The following is a 16,127-nucleotide window of genomic DNA, read 5'->3' on the forward strand; positions in this document are numbered from 1 at the left end:
TATAAAAATATATTAAAAAGTTAAAAAATAAAAAAATATTTAAAATTATAAAACTTGAAATCCTTAACAAACTTCCCAGCCAAGTTTCTAGAACCTAATCCCGATTTTCTCCAATTATGTGGTGCCAATGGGATAAGGGTTAGAGAAGATATGCTGGGAAATTGGTTTAGGGTTTGGAGTTTGAGGTTTGGGTTGTTTTATACATGGATCTGAAATGATGTGGCAACATGTGGCATGGTACATGGTAGTCCTTTGATTTTTTAAAATAATTTTTAATAATTTTTAAATTTTTTAATAAATTTTAATAAATTTTTAAATATTTTATAGTTTTAATAATTTTACAATTTTTAATAATTTTATAATATTTTGTTATTTTTTTATTAATATTTTAAACCATATCAATAGAATGTAATGGAGAAGCCAATGGCGGTTTGGTGATGAGGGACTTGTGAAAATAAAATAAAAGGACGAAATTGGTAACTTTTATAATAAAGGGATTAAAATGGCGAAATGGCTATAATAAAGATACTATCTTGAGGACATTACATTGATTTGGTTCTGGTTTGATTTTTATTAATTTAAAATGGCTGATTGTTTGTAATAAATAATTTTTATATTGAAATTAAAAACAAGTGATAACCAAAGGCAAAAAAATATATTACAATATTTGGTTGAGTATTAAACTCCGGGTTAACAAATAGTTACACCAAAAAAAGAGAAATCTCAATGTTAATTTACTCAGGAAGAATATAAGGAGAGAAATCTCAATCCTAAAGTACCTATATCTAGGCGGACTTGCATTCCCCTTCAATCGTGGAATGTCTATACACAGTGGATCTCTCACTTCATCACTCGCATACATCAAACATGAAATTGTCGTTCCTCGCTACGATAGAGTTCAAGACAAGTTAAACACACGATTGAATTCAACAACATGATATTGCAATAGAAATATCAATACAAGATTGAAAGTCTGCAACCAATGTCATCAACAAGTAAACCCTAGGTTCTACCTACGCCCAAACCCCGTGAAGTTTAGTTCTCCATTAATGGAGAACAATCATACAATCCAATCAAGATGAGGAAAGTAAATGTAAATATTAAAACTCCTTCTAAACTTCCTCGCCTCAGATTGGCGATGGATCTTTAACAAATCTTCCACAAATGCCACTAAGAACTCACCTCAACGGCTCTAATGAGGCCCTAGATCATTGATGAAGCTCTCCAACTCATTTAATTGCCAGAGAAAGACATGGGGTTCTTTCTTCACTCCTTCACTTGCTTAGCCGCTAGAAAGTCCCCCAAAACCCTCAATAAAATCTTCTATACCTAACCCCTTACAGATGACTTACGGGTGTAAGAACAAGACTGCAAAGAGCTAGAGATGATGAGCCGAGTCCCGTACAAGTATATTATGGTTGTAATTAAGCTTTACTTGTAAGGTCTTCTATCTTAGCTTTATAGTCCATCTTATGGCTATAAATGTTGGACTGTAAGCTTCTCTGAACTGTGCTTGTGATCTCCTTTACCTGCGTATGTCCTTCTTGTAAACTCCCTTGGATGAACCTTATGTTTCGTCTTACGGGGGTAAGTCTCGCCCTTGAGGCCTTTTGTTTCGTAGTTATGCTCCTATGTACAGGCATAAGTATGCCCGTAAGGTTATCTGGATTAGGCTTAAGGCCGTAAAGGGACTGTAATATGTTTTGTTTGGCTTGTTCTCTTGTTCTTGATGTGGAGAGAGCTCTTTCTTCCTTGTTTTGCTTCGAAATTGCTTTTTTTTTTTCCCTCCCTTCGGCTCATTATGAATTGATCATGACCCGGAATCAATTTTTACACCATATTAAGAATCGTCATCCAAATGAATACTTCAATCCATGCCAATTAATCATAGACAAATTATATAAAAATATTGTCAATTATGCATTTATCAAGAAACTATATATTTGGTAGGTCTACAATGGTGAAGGCTTCATGTCACTTCCAAGTATCAACTAAGGTAAGCTTTGCTTGGTTAAGGGGTAGAACCTTGCTAAGAAACTTACCATATAAGGACGATTTGAAGTCAGAAGGTCTATTTCCAACGATCATCATCAACATAGACAAGGGTCCTTCGTGATTGTTTTCAATTTCTCAAAATGTTTTTTGGTGGAACAAAGGAGTTGATTCAAATTGCAAATCAGCACTGTGTTCCGACAATCTTAGCCCAAGACAGGCCCACTATTTGCGCTGCCCTAAGAGCGGGCCTAGGGGCTCCTTGCCACCATTCCATTCCCACCTCCGCAAGATCAAGTGGGGGAGTGATCAAATTTGTCTCAAAATTCTTAGAGAAAAGAGAAATCTTGTCCAGAACGACTGTTTTTGAGCTACCTTAACAAATTCTCTAATAAATTATATTCAAGCTTTAGGAAGGCACTTTCCATAGGTAACCCATCACCGAAAAGTTCAATACTGATTGAGAAGCATTTTATTTCCCTCCCTATTTTAAAAAAGACAAAGATTCAATTTATGATTTATCCATAATCATAAAAAAAAAACACTCTTAATTGTCCATATTTATAATTATCAAAATACTCTTGAATGTGCGAACATATTTGGAGCCTAATCCACATGTCCGCCAGGTGAGACAACCAATTTTCGATGATGCGTATGTCCGAGATACATGGCTCAACCACTTTGTCAAATAATAATAATAATTAACTGTTATAAAACTATATAATATAGCAAGACAAACAATGTTATAAAACTATATAATATAGCAAGACAAATATAGAGCAAAGATAAAGTAGTGGAAGTTCTCTTTCTCGTTCTTATTATTTTCATTCTTTTGGTACACACATATATATAAGGTTTAAATTAGAAATTGAACAAACCTTTGGCAAATGAAACACCAAGAGTTAAGAGGAGTTGAGAGAAACATGATAGACATTTATTTTTTAATATTTTATAACACTCCCCCTTGAATGTCTGTTATATAGGAATTGCCTCGTTAAAATCTTACTAGAAAAAAAACCTAGTGGGAAAAAATCCTAGTGAAGCAAAAAGAGTACAACTTTCCTGATATACGCTTCATCTACTACCTCATTAAAACCTTGTCAGGAAAACCCAGTAGGACAAAACCATGAAGAAGGAAAAAGAGTACAGCGCGTATATGACTCCCCTTGAAGAGAACATTAATTATTGAAGATCCTTGAGGCGACGCATCCCAATCTTGTGAACAAACTTTTCAAAAGTTGATGTGGGTAATGCCTTAGCGAATAAACCTGCAGGATTTTCACTGGATTGTATTTTCTGAATATAGATATCACAATTTTTCTCAAGATCATGTGTGAAAAATAACTTCGGTGATATATATTTTGTTTTGTTACCTTTGATGTATCCTCCTTTCAATTGAGCTATACAAGCTGCATTATCTTCATATAATATTGTTGGATGGTCCCTTCCGGGACAACAAACTATAATTTTTCTTGAATATGGTGTGTCATTGATCTTAACTAAACACATTCACGACTTTGCTTCATGAATTGCAAGTATTTCGCATGATTTGAAGAAGTAGCAATTTATAGTTTGTTTCATAGAACACCATGATATGGTCGCTCCCCATGTGTAAACACATAATCGCTTTATGATCGGAGTTTTTATGTAGGTCAGATAAATACCCCGCATCTGCATATCCAACTAATTGTCTTTTTGATTCATATGTATAAAATAATCCCATATCGATTGTTCCTCGAAAATAATGTAGTATATTTTTAATAGCATTCCAATGTCTCCGTGTTGGTGCAGAACTGTATCTTGATAATAAATTTATAGCAAAAAGCTATATCTCGCCAAGTACAATTAGCAAGATACATCAAGGCACCAATTGTACTCAAGATATGGTACTTCAAAGTATCAAGTAATTCTTTATTATCTTCTTGAGGCTCTAAAAGGGGTCTTTATGAATATCAAGGGATCGAACAACCATAGGGCTTGTTAATGGATATGCTTTTATCCAGATTAAATCATTGTAAAAACCCTTTCTCAGATATGTGAATTGGTGGATAAAAACACCACTCTAAGTGCTTGAAAATGCACCCGAGACAAAATTTTTGTTCTCCCAAGATCTTTTTATTTCAAATTCTTTCTTTAAATAATTAACGGTATTTGGAAGCTCTTCAGAAGTTCCAATTATATTTAAATCATCAACATATACCCCAATTATCATGTATCCCTTTTCGGATTTCTTGATGAACACACATGGGCAAATAGGGTCATTCTTATGCCTTTTTTTTAAGAAATATTCACTAAGTCGATGATACCACATAAGCCCAAATTGTTTCAAAACATACAAAGATCTTTGTAATTTAATTGAATACATGTCCTGGGAATTCGAATTGTATGCTTCAAGGATCTTAGCTCCTTCTGGGACTTTCATATATATTATTATCTAGATGGCCATATAACTATGTAGTAACAACATCTATTAATTGCATATGTAATTTTTCATGTACTACAAGACTAATTAGATAATGAAACGTGATTGTATCTATTACAGGGGAGTACGTTTCTTCATAGTCAATACAAGGTCTTTGCGAAAACCCTTGTGCAATGAGCCTTGCTTTATATCTAACAATTTTATTTTTCTCATTTTGTTTTCGCACAAATACCCATTTGTAACCAACTGGTTTAACATCTGTAGGTGTTTTAGTTATGGATCCAAAATTCCTCGTTTTGTGAGACAGTTTAATTCTGCATGTATTGCATTTTTTCTTTCTGGCCAATCATTTCTTTTTCGGCATTCCTCAATAGATTTAGGCTCATAATCCTTATCTTTCAAAAGATCAATTGCGATATTATATACAAAGATATTGTCAATAATTGTTTCATTTCTGTCCCATTTTTTCCCATTTAAGACATAATTTATGGAAATTTCCTGATTTTCCTAAGGATTTTGAACTTCTTCTGGAAGTTTCCTATTATTTATTTCAATGTTTATTTTATCTGCATTTTCTTTATGATCTTTTGTTCCCTTTTCTTTCGAGGATTTTTATCTTTTGAACCAGCTGGTCTTCCACGCTTCAGGCGTAATTTAGATTCATTTGTTATAAGAGGTTCTTCTGGGACATTAATTCTAATAGGGCCATTTTCTGCGAAGCACATGTGATTTTTGTTATTCTTTTTGATCGTAGAACGCATCGTGTAGTTGATTTGCAACTCGCTGTAAATGACTATTCTGTGAACTTCCAGCTCACATTGTTTTGTGAAAGGATCAAAAATTATTTAAACTCGAAAGCATTCCATGTAATTTCTTTTTCAACATTTTCATCTTTCCATTTTTCGCCCCTAATGTTGGAAAAACTGCCTCATCAAAATGACTGCACAACAAATCTAGTCGTGAAAAACATCCCCGCCAACGGCTTAAGATATTTAATAATAGAAGGAGATTCATATCCAATATATATTCGTTATCTCGTTTGAGGTCCCATTTTAGTTCTTTGTGGTGGAGCAATTGGGACGTATACTCCACACCCAAAAATTCTCAAATGAGTTATATTTGGTTCTTGCCCAGAAACCAATTGAAGGTGTGAGAATTTTTGATAACTTGTTGGCCTTATGCGCACAAGTGATGCGGCATGTAAAATTGCATGTCCCCAAGCATAGATCGAAAGCTTTGTTTTCATTAATAACGACCTAGCAATCAACTGGAGCCGCTTAATTAATGATTCTGCCAAGCCATTTTGTGTATGAACATGAGCAACAAGATGTTCAACATTTATTTCAATGGACATGCAATAGTCATCAAATGCTTAAGATGTAAATTCACCAGCATTATCAAGCCATATTGTTTTAATTGCATGATCAGTGAAATGTGCTTGTAATCAAATAATTTGAGCCAACAACCTAAGAAACGCCAGGTTTCTAGTTGATAATAGGCAAACATGTGACCATCTCGTTGATGCGTCAATTAAAACCATAAAATATTTAAATGGACCACATTGTGGATGAATTGGTCCACATATATCACCATGAATTCTCTCTAAAAACATAGGAAATTCAGTTCCAATTTTATTTGTGGATGGCCTGATAATAAATTTGCCTTGAGAGCATGCTGGACATGAAAATTCATTTGATTGAAGAATCTTCAAGTTCTTAATGGATGTCCATATGAGTTTTTAAGTACTTTCGCATCATTATTGATCCACGATGGCCTAACCGATCATGCCATAAAATAAATTCATTTGAGTTAGTCAACTTCTGGTTTTACGTATAGCATTTTGCCTCAATTGTCTCGAATATATGTATAATAAAGGCCGATGAGAATGCGCCGCCCAATACATGGTTATTACTCGAGTAACAATAAAGAATGTGTAAATATTCAAGATTTCCCATATTTGACGTCTCTATGTGATACCCATTGAGACGTATATATTTAAAACTTAATAAGTTTCGGTGGGACATTGGAGAATATAATGCATTAGTTATAATAAATTTTGTTTCTCTAGGAAACAATATATTTGCTCTTCCGGAGCCTTCAATCAAATTTATACTACCCGATATTGTATTGACATTGGTTTTACCCATTATTAAATGGGAAAAATATTTTTTTTCTTTTAAATATTGAGTGCGTTGTTGCACTATCAACAAGGCATACATTCTCATCTTTGATGTCAAATCTAACAATGGATTTGGTAGTATCCATATATTCTTCACAAAATAAATAAAAGTAAATAAGTATTATAATGGGTAAGAACAAGATCAAACATGCATAGATTAATTAAAACAAAATGCATAGGGGGAAAAAATACAATTATGGTGTCAATTCAGTTGCCACCATTAAACTGAGAATCTTCAAGAAGATCAAGAACATCTAAATGTGACTGACATACCCACAAGAGAGTTATTGTTGAAGTCATCATTTTTGGTATATAAAATTTGCTTTCGACATTTTTTTCTCTTTTATTGATGCTTGATAGAGATTGACAAGGTGCCTTTGGTGTACTGACTGTGCACGCCACTGCCTCTTAGTACACCACATCGATACCATATATTTTTCCGATTTGTTACTTGATCCTTTTTTTACCTTTTAAATTATTTTTTTCTTCATAATTTGTCCACTTTTTGGTGGTAAGATGCATCTTTATTATCATCATGATTTTTTTCTCGATATTTATTCCAACCACGGCCTCTTCCACGGCCACAACCACCGGCCATAGGTTCGACCACATCCTCTTTTGGAGTTTTCGTATGTCATCGCATTCACTTCATGGAATGGAGCAGAGCCAGTAGGACGAGATTCATGATTTTTCATTAGTAGTTCATTGTTTTGTTTAGCCATAAGCAAACATGAAATCAAATCAGAATATTTTGTGAACCCTTTCTCTCTATATTGCTGCTGCAGGAGCATATTCGAGGCATGAAAAGTAGAGAATGTTTTCTCTAGCATATCAGAATCAACAATCCTCTCTCCGCATAATTTCAATCGAGAACTGATTCGAAATATGGTTGAATTATATTCACTTACTATTTTGAAATCTGGTAATCGTAAATGCATCTAATCATAACGAGCTTTCGGTAAAATTATCATCTTCTGGTGGTTATACCTTTCCTCCAAATTTTTCCACAATTCAAGTGGATCTTTTACAATTAAATATTCAATTTTTAAATCCTCGTGCAAATGATGTCGGAGGAAAATCATTGCATTTGCGCGGTTTTGTAAGGATTCTTGATAACCATCCTTGATAGTTTCTCCAAGTCCATTAGCATTCAAATGTATTTCAGCATTAAGCACCCATGGCAAATAATTTTTTCCCGAAATGTCAAGGGCAACAAAATCAAGTTTTGCAAGATTTGACATGACAAAAAAATGTTTGTGTACTTACGTGAAAAGGATTTGCCGAGAAATTGGATTTGTCAGAGCTTAGTTAAAGCTTCGTGCTGATAACGTGTTATAAAACTATATAATATAGCAAGACAAACAATGTTATAAAACTATATAATATAGCAAAACAAATATAGAGCAAAGATAAAGTAGTAGAAGTTCTCTTTCTCATTCTTATTATTTTCATTCTTTTGGTACACATATATATATAAGGTTTAAATTAGAAACTGAATAAACCTTTGGTTAATGAAACGCCAAGAGTCAAGAGGAGTTGGAGAGAAACATAATCGACATTTATTTTTTAATGTTTCATAAAATTAACCAAATTTAAGCAAACTTAATTCAATCAGATGATGGTCTTGCTTTGCATTTTTTTGCATGCTTGTTCACCATGTAATATTTACCGATTAAAGGACAATTTAATAATCCCAATTGTTCAACTTATCCAATTCATTGCACAACACACGTTCCAAATATTTTATACAGTTTCAACTCTCATGTCCACTTTTGAGTCAAGGTCAACAACATACAACCATTCCACAGAAGTGTGGTTCCCCACAAACAGCTGGCAAATGAATAGTTATATTATCCACTTTAAACATGCATACAAAATCACATGCTTGAATCCCTGATGCCAATAAAATTCAGCCCAAGACCCTCACAACATCGTCACGTCAACATCTTCAACTCAATGGCTTCTCAGCACTACCATGAACTCGTGTTCCTCTCCACTCTACTCTTCCTCTCCATCTCCCTCTCCACTCAAAGCCATGAAACCCTAGTTTTTCCTGTAAGAAAAGATCCCACCACCCTCCAATACATCACCGGCATTTACCAAAGAACACCTCTAGTCCCCGTCAGGCTCCTCGTCGACATCGGAAACGGCTTCATATGGGTAATCTGTGAAGATAACTACGTCTCATCGTCTTACCGTCCGGCGAGGTGCAACTCCACCCAATGTGTCCTCGCCGGGCCCACCACCTGCAACACCTGCGATGGCACTCCCCGCCCCAACTGCAATAACAACACTTGTGGTCTCTATGTGCAGAACCCCATCAGCCACGTAATCCTCGAAGGCGACGATCTCATCGATGATGTCGTTCTCTTTAGGTCCATTCACGGCAACTTTGCCACAGTTCCTCACTTCCTTTTCTCCTGTGGAGCAAATATCTTGCGAGATGGTTTGGCTAGTGGTGTTGATGGTGTTGCTGGCTTTGGCCGGACCAAGATCGCCATCCCTACTCAGTTGTCATCAGTTTTCAACATTCATCCACAGTTCGCACTGTGTCTTTCTTCATCTCCATCCTCAAATGGTTTCATATTTGTTGGTAATGGAGGCAATTACAAGCTCGCCCCTGGTATTGATGTTTCAAGCTTTCTCATGAGAACACCACTTATTACTAATCCGGTGAGCACTATAGCATTCTCCTTCCCAGGAGAAGCTTCGTCTGAGTATTTCATTGGCGTTAGTTCCATAAAGATCAACGGCAAAAGCAGTGAAGATAAACACAACTTTGCTGGACATAGATGACAAAGGAGTTGGCGGAACAAAGATAAGCACAGTGACGCCGTTCACCACTATGGAGACAAGCATCTACAAGGCAGTCACCATGGCATTCAAGAAAGAAGCTAAAGCTAAGAAGATGAAGAGTGTAGCACCAGTGGAACCATTCAAGACTTGCTTTAGCTCTGAGAGCATGAAGAGCACTAAGGTTGGCGTGCCAATTATTGACCTGGTTTTGGGCAGTGAGGATGTTTATTGGAGGGTGTTCGGAGCTAACTCAATGGTGGAGGTGAAGGAGAAAGGAGTGGTGTGCTTGGGTTTGGTTGATGGAGGATTGAGCCCTCGTACTTCGATTGTGATTGGTGGGCATCAACTGGAGAATAACTTCTTGAGTTTGATTTGGCTACTTCCGTTCTTCGGTTTAGTTCTTCTCTGCTGTTTCGACAAACAACTTGTGCAAACTTTTATTTTGGTTCCAAGCCTTTGATTTAGGAGTATGAGGTGTGATGATGATGGTCACGGGTGATCATTGCTTGTGTTATCATGTCAATGGTTTGTTTTAAATTCTAAATAAGGGTTCCTTGAAAGCTCTGGATTTGTGTTAGTTGGGTTTACTGGGAAGTGCCTGAAGAGGTATTCAATTCAATAAATGTGTAGATCTCCTTTGATAGAAGTTACTTTTAATGATGCATGATTTTTTTAATTTCAACCCATGCTGATCTCAATGTTCTTTCATTTTCAGTGATTCAAAAGGGATTTTCATTTATATCAGTGAAACCTTTTTTATTCAAGATGAGTATCGCTGAATGTTACATAGAACTTCAGCGAGATTTCGTTATTGTCATCCACGTCATTTCTCTTGTCCATTTATTTTTTTTTTTTAATGTTTGTTTTTGCCATCATTGTTGCCGCCAAAGTTGTCAAACTCGGCCTGAGCATTGACCCAGTTAAGCCAGGGGTCAATAGGTTCGACCGAGTTAAACCAGAGTCAATAATAAAATATAAAAAAATATTATAATAATTAATAACGAGCAAATATAATATTAAAATAACAATTATAATATAAAAAACTACTAAATTTTGATATTTAAATTGATAACTGACTTTATATATACTAGTATTTCTTAATTATGTCATTTATTTTTACCCTTTTTAAATATTTACAAATTTAATATATTAATATATAATTATTGAACTTCTCTCAGTGTTATTTATTTATTTATTGGTTGATTTTGTTAGAATAGATAAAAATTTAATTCACTAATCCTTATTCTTTTATATGGATATACATTTTATCAATAAATTATATAACTTACCTGATCTCAATTGAGTTTCATTTTTTTTTAAATTTTCTTATATTTTTTATTTAGTTAGAATATTTTATTTTTATATTTTATAATAAAATTATACTCATTTATTATTTTATTTTCTTCAATAAAATAAATTTTTATAAAGTATTTACCATAACATATTAATGGGTTTTATTTTTAAATGTTAATTTTTGTTGTTATGTTTATGATATATATATTGTAATTGCCCTTGAAAGATAGATTATAAATTGAAAATTTATATTAATAAATATAAATGATTTTGTGGTTTTTAATGAGAAAATAATAATAAAGTATTAAATATTGTTAAAAAAATCCTCACATTAGTGTCCCCCGCTGATCGGACCAAATCAACCTGGGTTTCCGTTGAACCGCTGAGGTCACCGGGTTAACACCGGCTTTTTCCATGCCCCTATTCAATGGAGTATCTCGAACCGACCCTACATGGGCTTGCCTCACTCACAAGAAAAGTTACTAATTTAAAAAGACGTAATATTAGAAACTGAATTTATTCTGTTTGAACTCTGCAACAGATTAGCAACTGAATAACAATCGTTTTAAATATGATTTTAATAATAACGACTTACAAACGGACATTTAAAAATATGATTTATTAAAATTTTAAAAAATATCCGTTTCTAATCCGTTTCTATTAGAAAGGGACTAGAAACGGATTTAAAAATTAATATATTATTTAAATAATATTAAATATTAAAAAAATATCCGTTTTTAATCCATTTCTAATAAAAAGGGACTACAAACGGATTTAAAAGTTAATATATTATTTAAATATCATTAAATATTAAAAAATATCCGTTTCTAATCCGTTTCTATTAGAAAGGGACTAGAAACGGATTTAAAAATTAATATATTATTTAAATAATATTAAATATTAAAAAAATATCCGTTTCGAATCCGTTTCTAATAAAAATGACTAAAAACGGATTTAAAAAGTTAATATATTATTTAAATATCATTAAATATTAAAAAAATATTCGCTTTAATCCGTTTCTATTAGAAAGGACTGAAATGGATTTAAAAATTAATATATTATTCAAATATCATTTCTAATTAAAAGAGACTGGATTTAAAAATTAATATATTATTACTTGCTATTAACGTCATGTTATCATCTCAAATAATTAATACTTATTCAATCCAGTTCACATGAGAAATTATTTATATCGAAGTATTGAAATATTTGAAATGATTATAATTAGTTTAGGCTAAAATTTATCATATTTGATAAACTTTAGTTTTTCTTTCATAGAGTCTTATAAAATCATGTGCAAAATTATATATAAATAAATAAATTTAAAAAACTGTTTGATTTGATTAATAAGGTTAAATAAAAATCAATTTTAATCTTATGTCAAATAAAAATCTCTTCTCATTAATTAATGAAGAATAATAAGGTTGGAATGAACTCAGGTCATCTCAGAATGACTCCTATCGAACGGTCTTGTTTCCTCCGATGAAATCCCAGCAAATCTCGTCCATTGATTTTGCCGTGTGGTGGAAAATACAAGTAAAGCTTGCTTCTCTTCTTCATTTTGCCGCTCTTCAATCGATCCCTCGAAGTATCCCCGCCGCCGTGCCGCCGCCGCCGCGCATCTCCCTCTCCTTGCTTATCTCCGGCGTGTTCTTCTTTGTCGGTGCCATCGGGATCGTCTTCGCCATTGTCGTGCTCCTTCGGCCCCCGCGGACTGTGCAGGTTTCGGTGTTCCGGTGTGGGAGAGCTGAGGACACGCTTAGGAGCTTCCGGTCGAGATCTAGCGTTGGTGGCGGTGCTGGGTTGGAGGATCGGCCGAAGCTGCTGGGCTTCGTCGGGGTGCAGACGGGGTTTGGATCCGCTGATCGTCGGGCTGCGCTTCGGAGCACTTGGTTCCCTTCCGATCCGGAGGCTCTAGCTCGGTACTTATTCTTCTTATTCTTCTTCTTCAATGCTTTGATTTTGATTTTTCGAGTTAGGCTCTAGCTCTAGTATCTTTGAGGAGTTCGATCATTGAGGGAATTTTAGGGTTCTCATTCCTAGTGCTTGATTTCTCTATTGAAGAGCTGAGAATCCTAGTTCCCACCCTGCCTTTTTCCTCTCAAGTTGTTTGATGGATTGAAAACCTAATTAGATACCAGTTTCTCTGAGCTTAAATAGCTAGAGTTGATGTGATTAGTACTATTGTAGAATTCTTGGTTGCTGGTTTGTTTCTTATTTTAGTATATTTTCTATTCGTGGATATATTGAAATTTGGGTATTGGTAATGCTCTTCTGATGATTATTTGTTTTTCCTTTTGATAGAACTAAGGCTGATCCTGTTATTCTGGCTGAGTATGTGGTGGCATTGCTGAGGAATGACAAGCCCAAAAAGGAACTGCAGAAGCTGTGCGCGGATAGCTTGGTTGAGTTTCTGGGGCCGAGTATGTTCATTCTTGCCTCTTGTATTATAGGCTTCTTAGGTCTTTTACTGTTTTACATCTAATGCTTGTGCTATTTGTACATGCTCCTTTTCTCCTTATATTCGTAATTGGGGTGCTCAGTTAATTGCTTCTTTTGTCTAAAGATTGTTGTGTGATGAAATTGGAACCAATGAAGATCTCACTGTCGTTATCTAAAACCAATTATCTTTAGTTGTTGCGTAATATGTAGAATTGATTGCTTGGCCGAGTATGTGTCTTCTTGCCTTGTGCATTATATTCATCTTTATGACTTATATTGTTTTAAAGGCATGCTTGTTGATCAATATCATAGAGAATTTTGTGGTTTACTGAAAATTCTGAATCATTATGGTTTTCCAAAAGCAAATAACTTTGAAATCTTATGCTTGTGCTACTTGTACGTTTTCCTTTTCTCATATTCGGCATGTTCAGTCAATAGCTTCTTCTGTATATGGACTGTCTTGTGATAAAATTAGAATCGACGTAGATCTTGCAATTATTGTCTTAAACCAATGATCTTTACTTGTTGTTTTGACTATTTTGCATAGATAGCTTGGTTGGATTTTTAGGTCCAAGCATGTCCATTCTTGCCCAAATGCATTATCAACCTTATATATACTTTTATTTATGGCATGTAATTAGTGATAGCTCGGAGGCATTGATCTCCACCTGGAGAGCTGATGTTTTACATACAACTCAGAATATGCTAACCAAGATTTTTTTTTTCCACTTCCAGATTCGTATGTATTGTGCATGAAAATAAAAAAAGAAAGAGAATCATTCATGGAAAAGTGACATATATGTTTTACACTGGTTTCACTGGTTGGAGGTGCAGAGGATGCAACTATATCACTGGTTGGAATTTTTTATTTTTCACAAAATACTTGGGATGAGTTATGATAATCTCTGAAATATATTTTTCCATGACATCATGCATAGTGCCTCTCTAAGCTATGAAGTAAGAATTGTCACAATTATTTTTAACCCTCTCAAAGAACTTTTAAGGCAAATTATCCATCATGTTGTTGTCAAAAGCAAGCACACTTTCATGTGGGAATTTCCAGCCATGGTGAGTGCAATATAAATAAATTATCCGTCCTTCAACTTATATATGCAAATTATATAAGGTTCTAACCTACCGTGGAATGAACCAACGAGAACCAAAATAATGCTGAAGGAAAAGAATAGATGCCTGCAATCCCATGAAGACTCCCAAAAATATACACCAGCTTTGATTGACCTCAATACGCATGAAGTTACTCGGGCATCCAAATATGTAGAGTGGAATTGCAAGTCTTGTGAGGGTCATGCCTAATATATAATGAGGATGCAATGGTTTTCTTGTATCCCGAATGACATTGGTGATAATTTGGGGTATCCAGAAAGAGTACATCAGGAATAAGATGGGGCACAAAAAGTTGTGCAATTCATACATGATAAGAATTCCTTCTAGAAGAATGCCATCTGCAAAGTTCAAGTCTCAGTTAAATATATCAGTTAATAACAATAAATCTTAAATCTTCTACGTAGAGAACAAAGGTTGTCAGCTGGTTCTTCATTGCTGTTTTATTTTTCCATCTTCTTTTCATTATAATATTTGATGAGGCAAAGTAGTCTTACACTGATCTGAATCATGCAATGAAACTATCTTGCTCAATCTTAATCAACTTTTCTTACTGAAACCTGTTCAGGTTGTCCGAGAAAATCTTCAAGATGCACATGGAAGAGAGGCATTTCTCCACTAGCTGCTGTAAGTTAATTAATTCCCAAGCACTGAATACCAAATTAAGTCTCAAGTTCACACTATCATCAAACTCTTCTATTGCAAAATGAAATGCAATAATGAGATGTCATAAATAGGTACGCTTGTTACCCAGCATCAGTTATCAGTTCTTGGAGATATGATAGATGTAAGTTGGATATGAATTTTTTCAAAGCCATGCACAAGTCCAACAGTGTTAGATAAACATAATCCTAAGCCATCTTAATTTTCTTCCTATCTATATCTATCACTTTCTTTTTGAAGAGACTACAGAACTACCTCTGTCTACATGAGTTTAGACTATTGCACCTATCTTATGCTATTAAGATATATATATATATATATATTTATGTATATATGAGTATGTTTGATGATAGATAATTAAGGGACGAAAGTAGCTTGTCTTAAAAGTCAATGTTGATATCATTATAGAATCATCCATGATTGTTTGCTTGAACCCAAATTTCAAGGTTGCAAAAAGTTTTTTCACACCTACAAAAAGACCACATCACTTTTGTTATATTAATTTTTTGTTCCAATTGTATATCTTCACTAGCATCATCCATTAAAACATTTTCATTCATATATGAGTTTCTCATTTATGCATGGACAGGGTTTGCAATTGAATCTATTGACCAAAAGAATGGAAGTCCACCACCAAAGTGATTTCCAAGTGATCCAACCCACACACAACATGCAATCTTCTCATGCCAAAGTTGTGATATAGATGTGCATAGATAACCTGGCCTACTACTACAGGTGCTGAACACTCAGGTACTTTAAAAAAATATATATACTATTAATAATTATTATTATTAAATTAATAAAGAAAAAAAAATGTTTTTATATACTATATAGGCCTACAAAGTGGATGAGTGGTGTCTGGCCATGCAAATAAAATTCCTCACAAACTTTATGGCATTGGATTTTTGTGTGGATGCTCATGAAAAGAAGGCAAAGGGCAACACCAGCAAGATGTTTGTGCCTTTTGGTAAAGGCCTTTGTTGACCCACAAAGTATGTTTTGGAAAAGCAGGAGAAAAAGAGTGATGGGAGTGTGGCCCTTATCTAGGGCACATTGTTTATTTATATGTAAACTCTTTTTTTTAAAATTTTTTTAATAATCTTTTATATTATTATTATTATTATTATTATTATTATTATTATTATTATTATTATTATTATTATTATATTATATAAGATTTATATAATATTTAAAATAAATTTGTTTGCTTATATTTGT

General features: G+C 34.0%; 1 protein-coding gene and 1 pseudogene across 5 annotated transcripts; both read left to right on the top strand.

The window, feature by feature from the left end:
• The first annotated feature begins 8,501 nt into the window (after positions 1-8,501).
• Positions 8,502-10,010, top strand: LOC120265607 (annotated as a pseudogene).
• Positions 10,011-12,142: 2,132 nt separating this feature from the next.
• LOC120265814 (probable beta-1,3-galactosyltransferase 12) lies at positions 12,143-16,004 on the top strand. Of its 5 annotated transcripts, none has more exons than XM_039273791.1 (5): positions 12,143-12,604; positions 12,987-13,105; positions 14,815-14,873; positions 14,984-15,033; positions 15,499-15,592. In XM_039273791.1, the coding sequence occupies exons 1-4, from the start codon at positions 12,165-12,167 to the stop codon at positions 15,026-15,028; spliced, it is 663 nt and encodes a 220-aa protein (XP_039129725.1). In that variant the 5' UTR covers positions 12,143-12,164; the 3' UTR covers positions 15,029-15,033; positions 15,499-15,592. The 5 variants fall into 5 exon arrangements, 3 of the variants coding, with proteins under 3 accessions (XP_039129725.1, XP_039129724.1, XP_039129723.1); XR_005537755.1 differs by lacking the exon at positions 14,984-15,033 and adding an exon at positions 13,860-13,978 and having other exon boundaries at positions 12,144-12,604; positions 15,499-15,578; XR_005537756.1 differs by lacking the exon at positions 15,499-15,592 and adding an exon at positions 13,860-13,978 and having other exon boundaries at positions 12,144-12,604; positions 14,984-15,015.
• The last annotated feature ends 123 nt before the right edge of the window (positions 16,005-16,127 follow it).

The sequence above is a fragment of the Dioscorea cayenensis genome, chromosome 7 (assembly GCF_009730915.1).
Source record: "Dioscorea cayenensis subsp. rotundata cultivar TDr96_F1 chromosome 7, TDr96_F1_v2_PseudoChromosome.rev07_lg8_w22 25.fasta, whole genome shotgun sequence".
Classification (NCBI taxonomy): domain Eukaryota; kingdom Viridiplantae; phylum Streptophyta; class Magnoliopsida; order Dioscoreales; family Dioscoreaceae; genus Dioscorea; species Dioscorea cayenensis.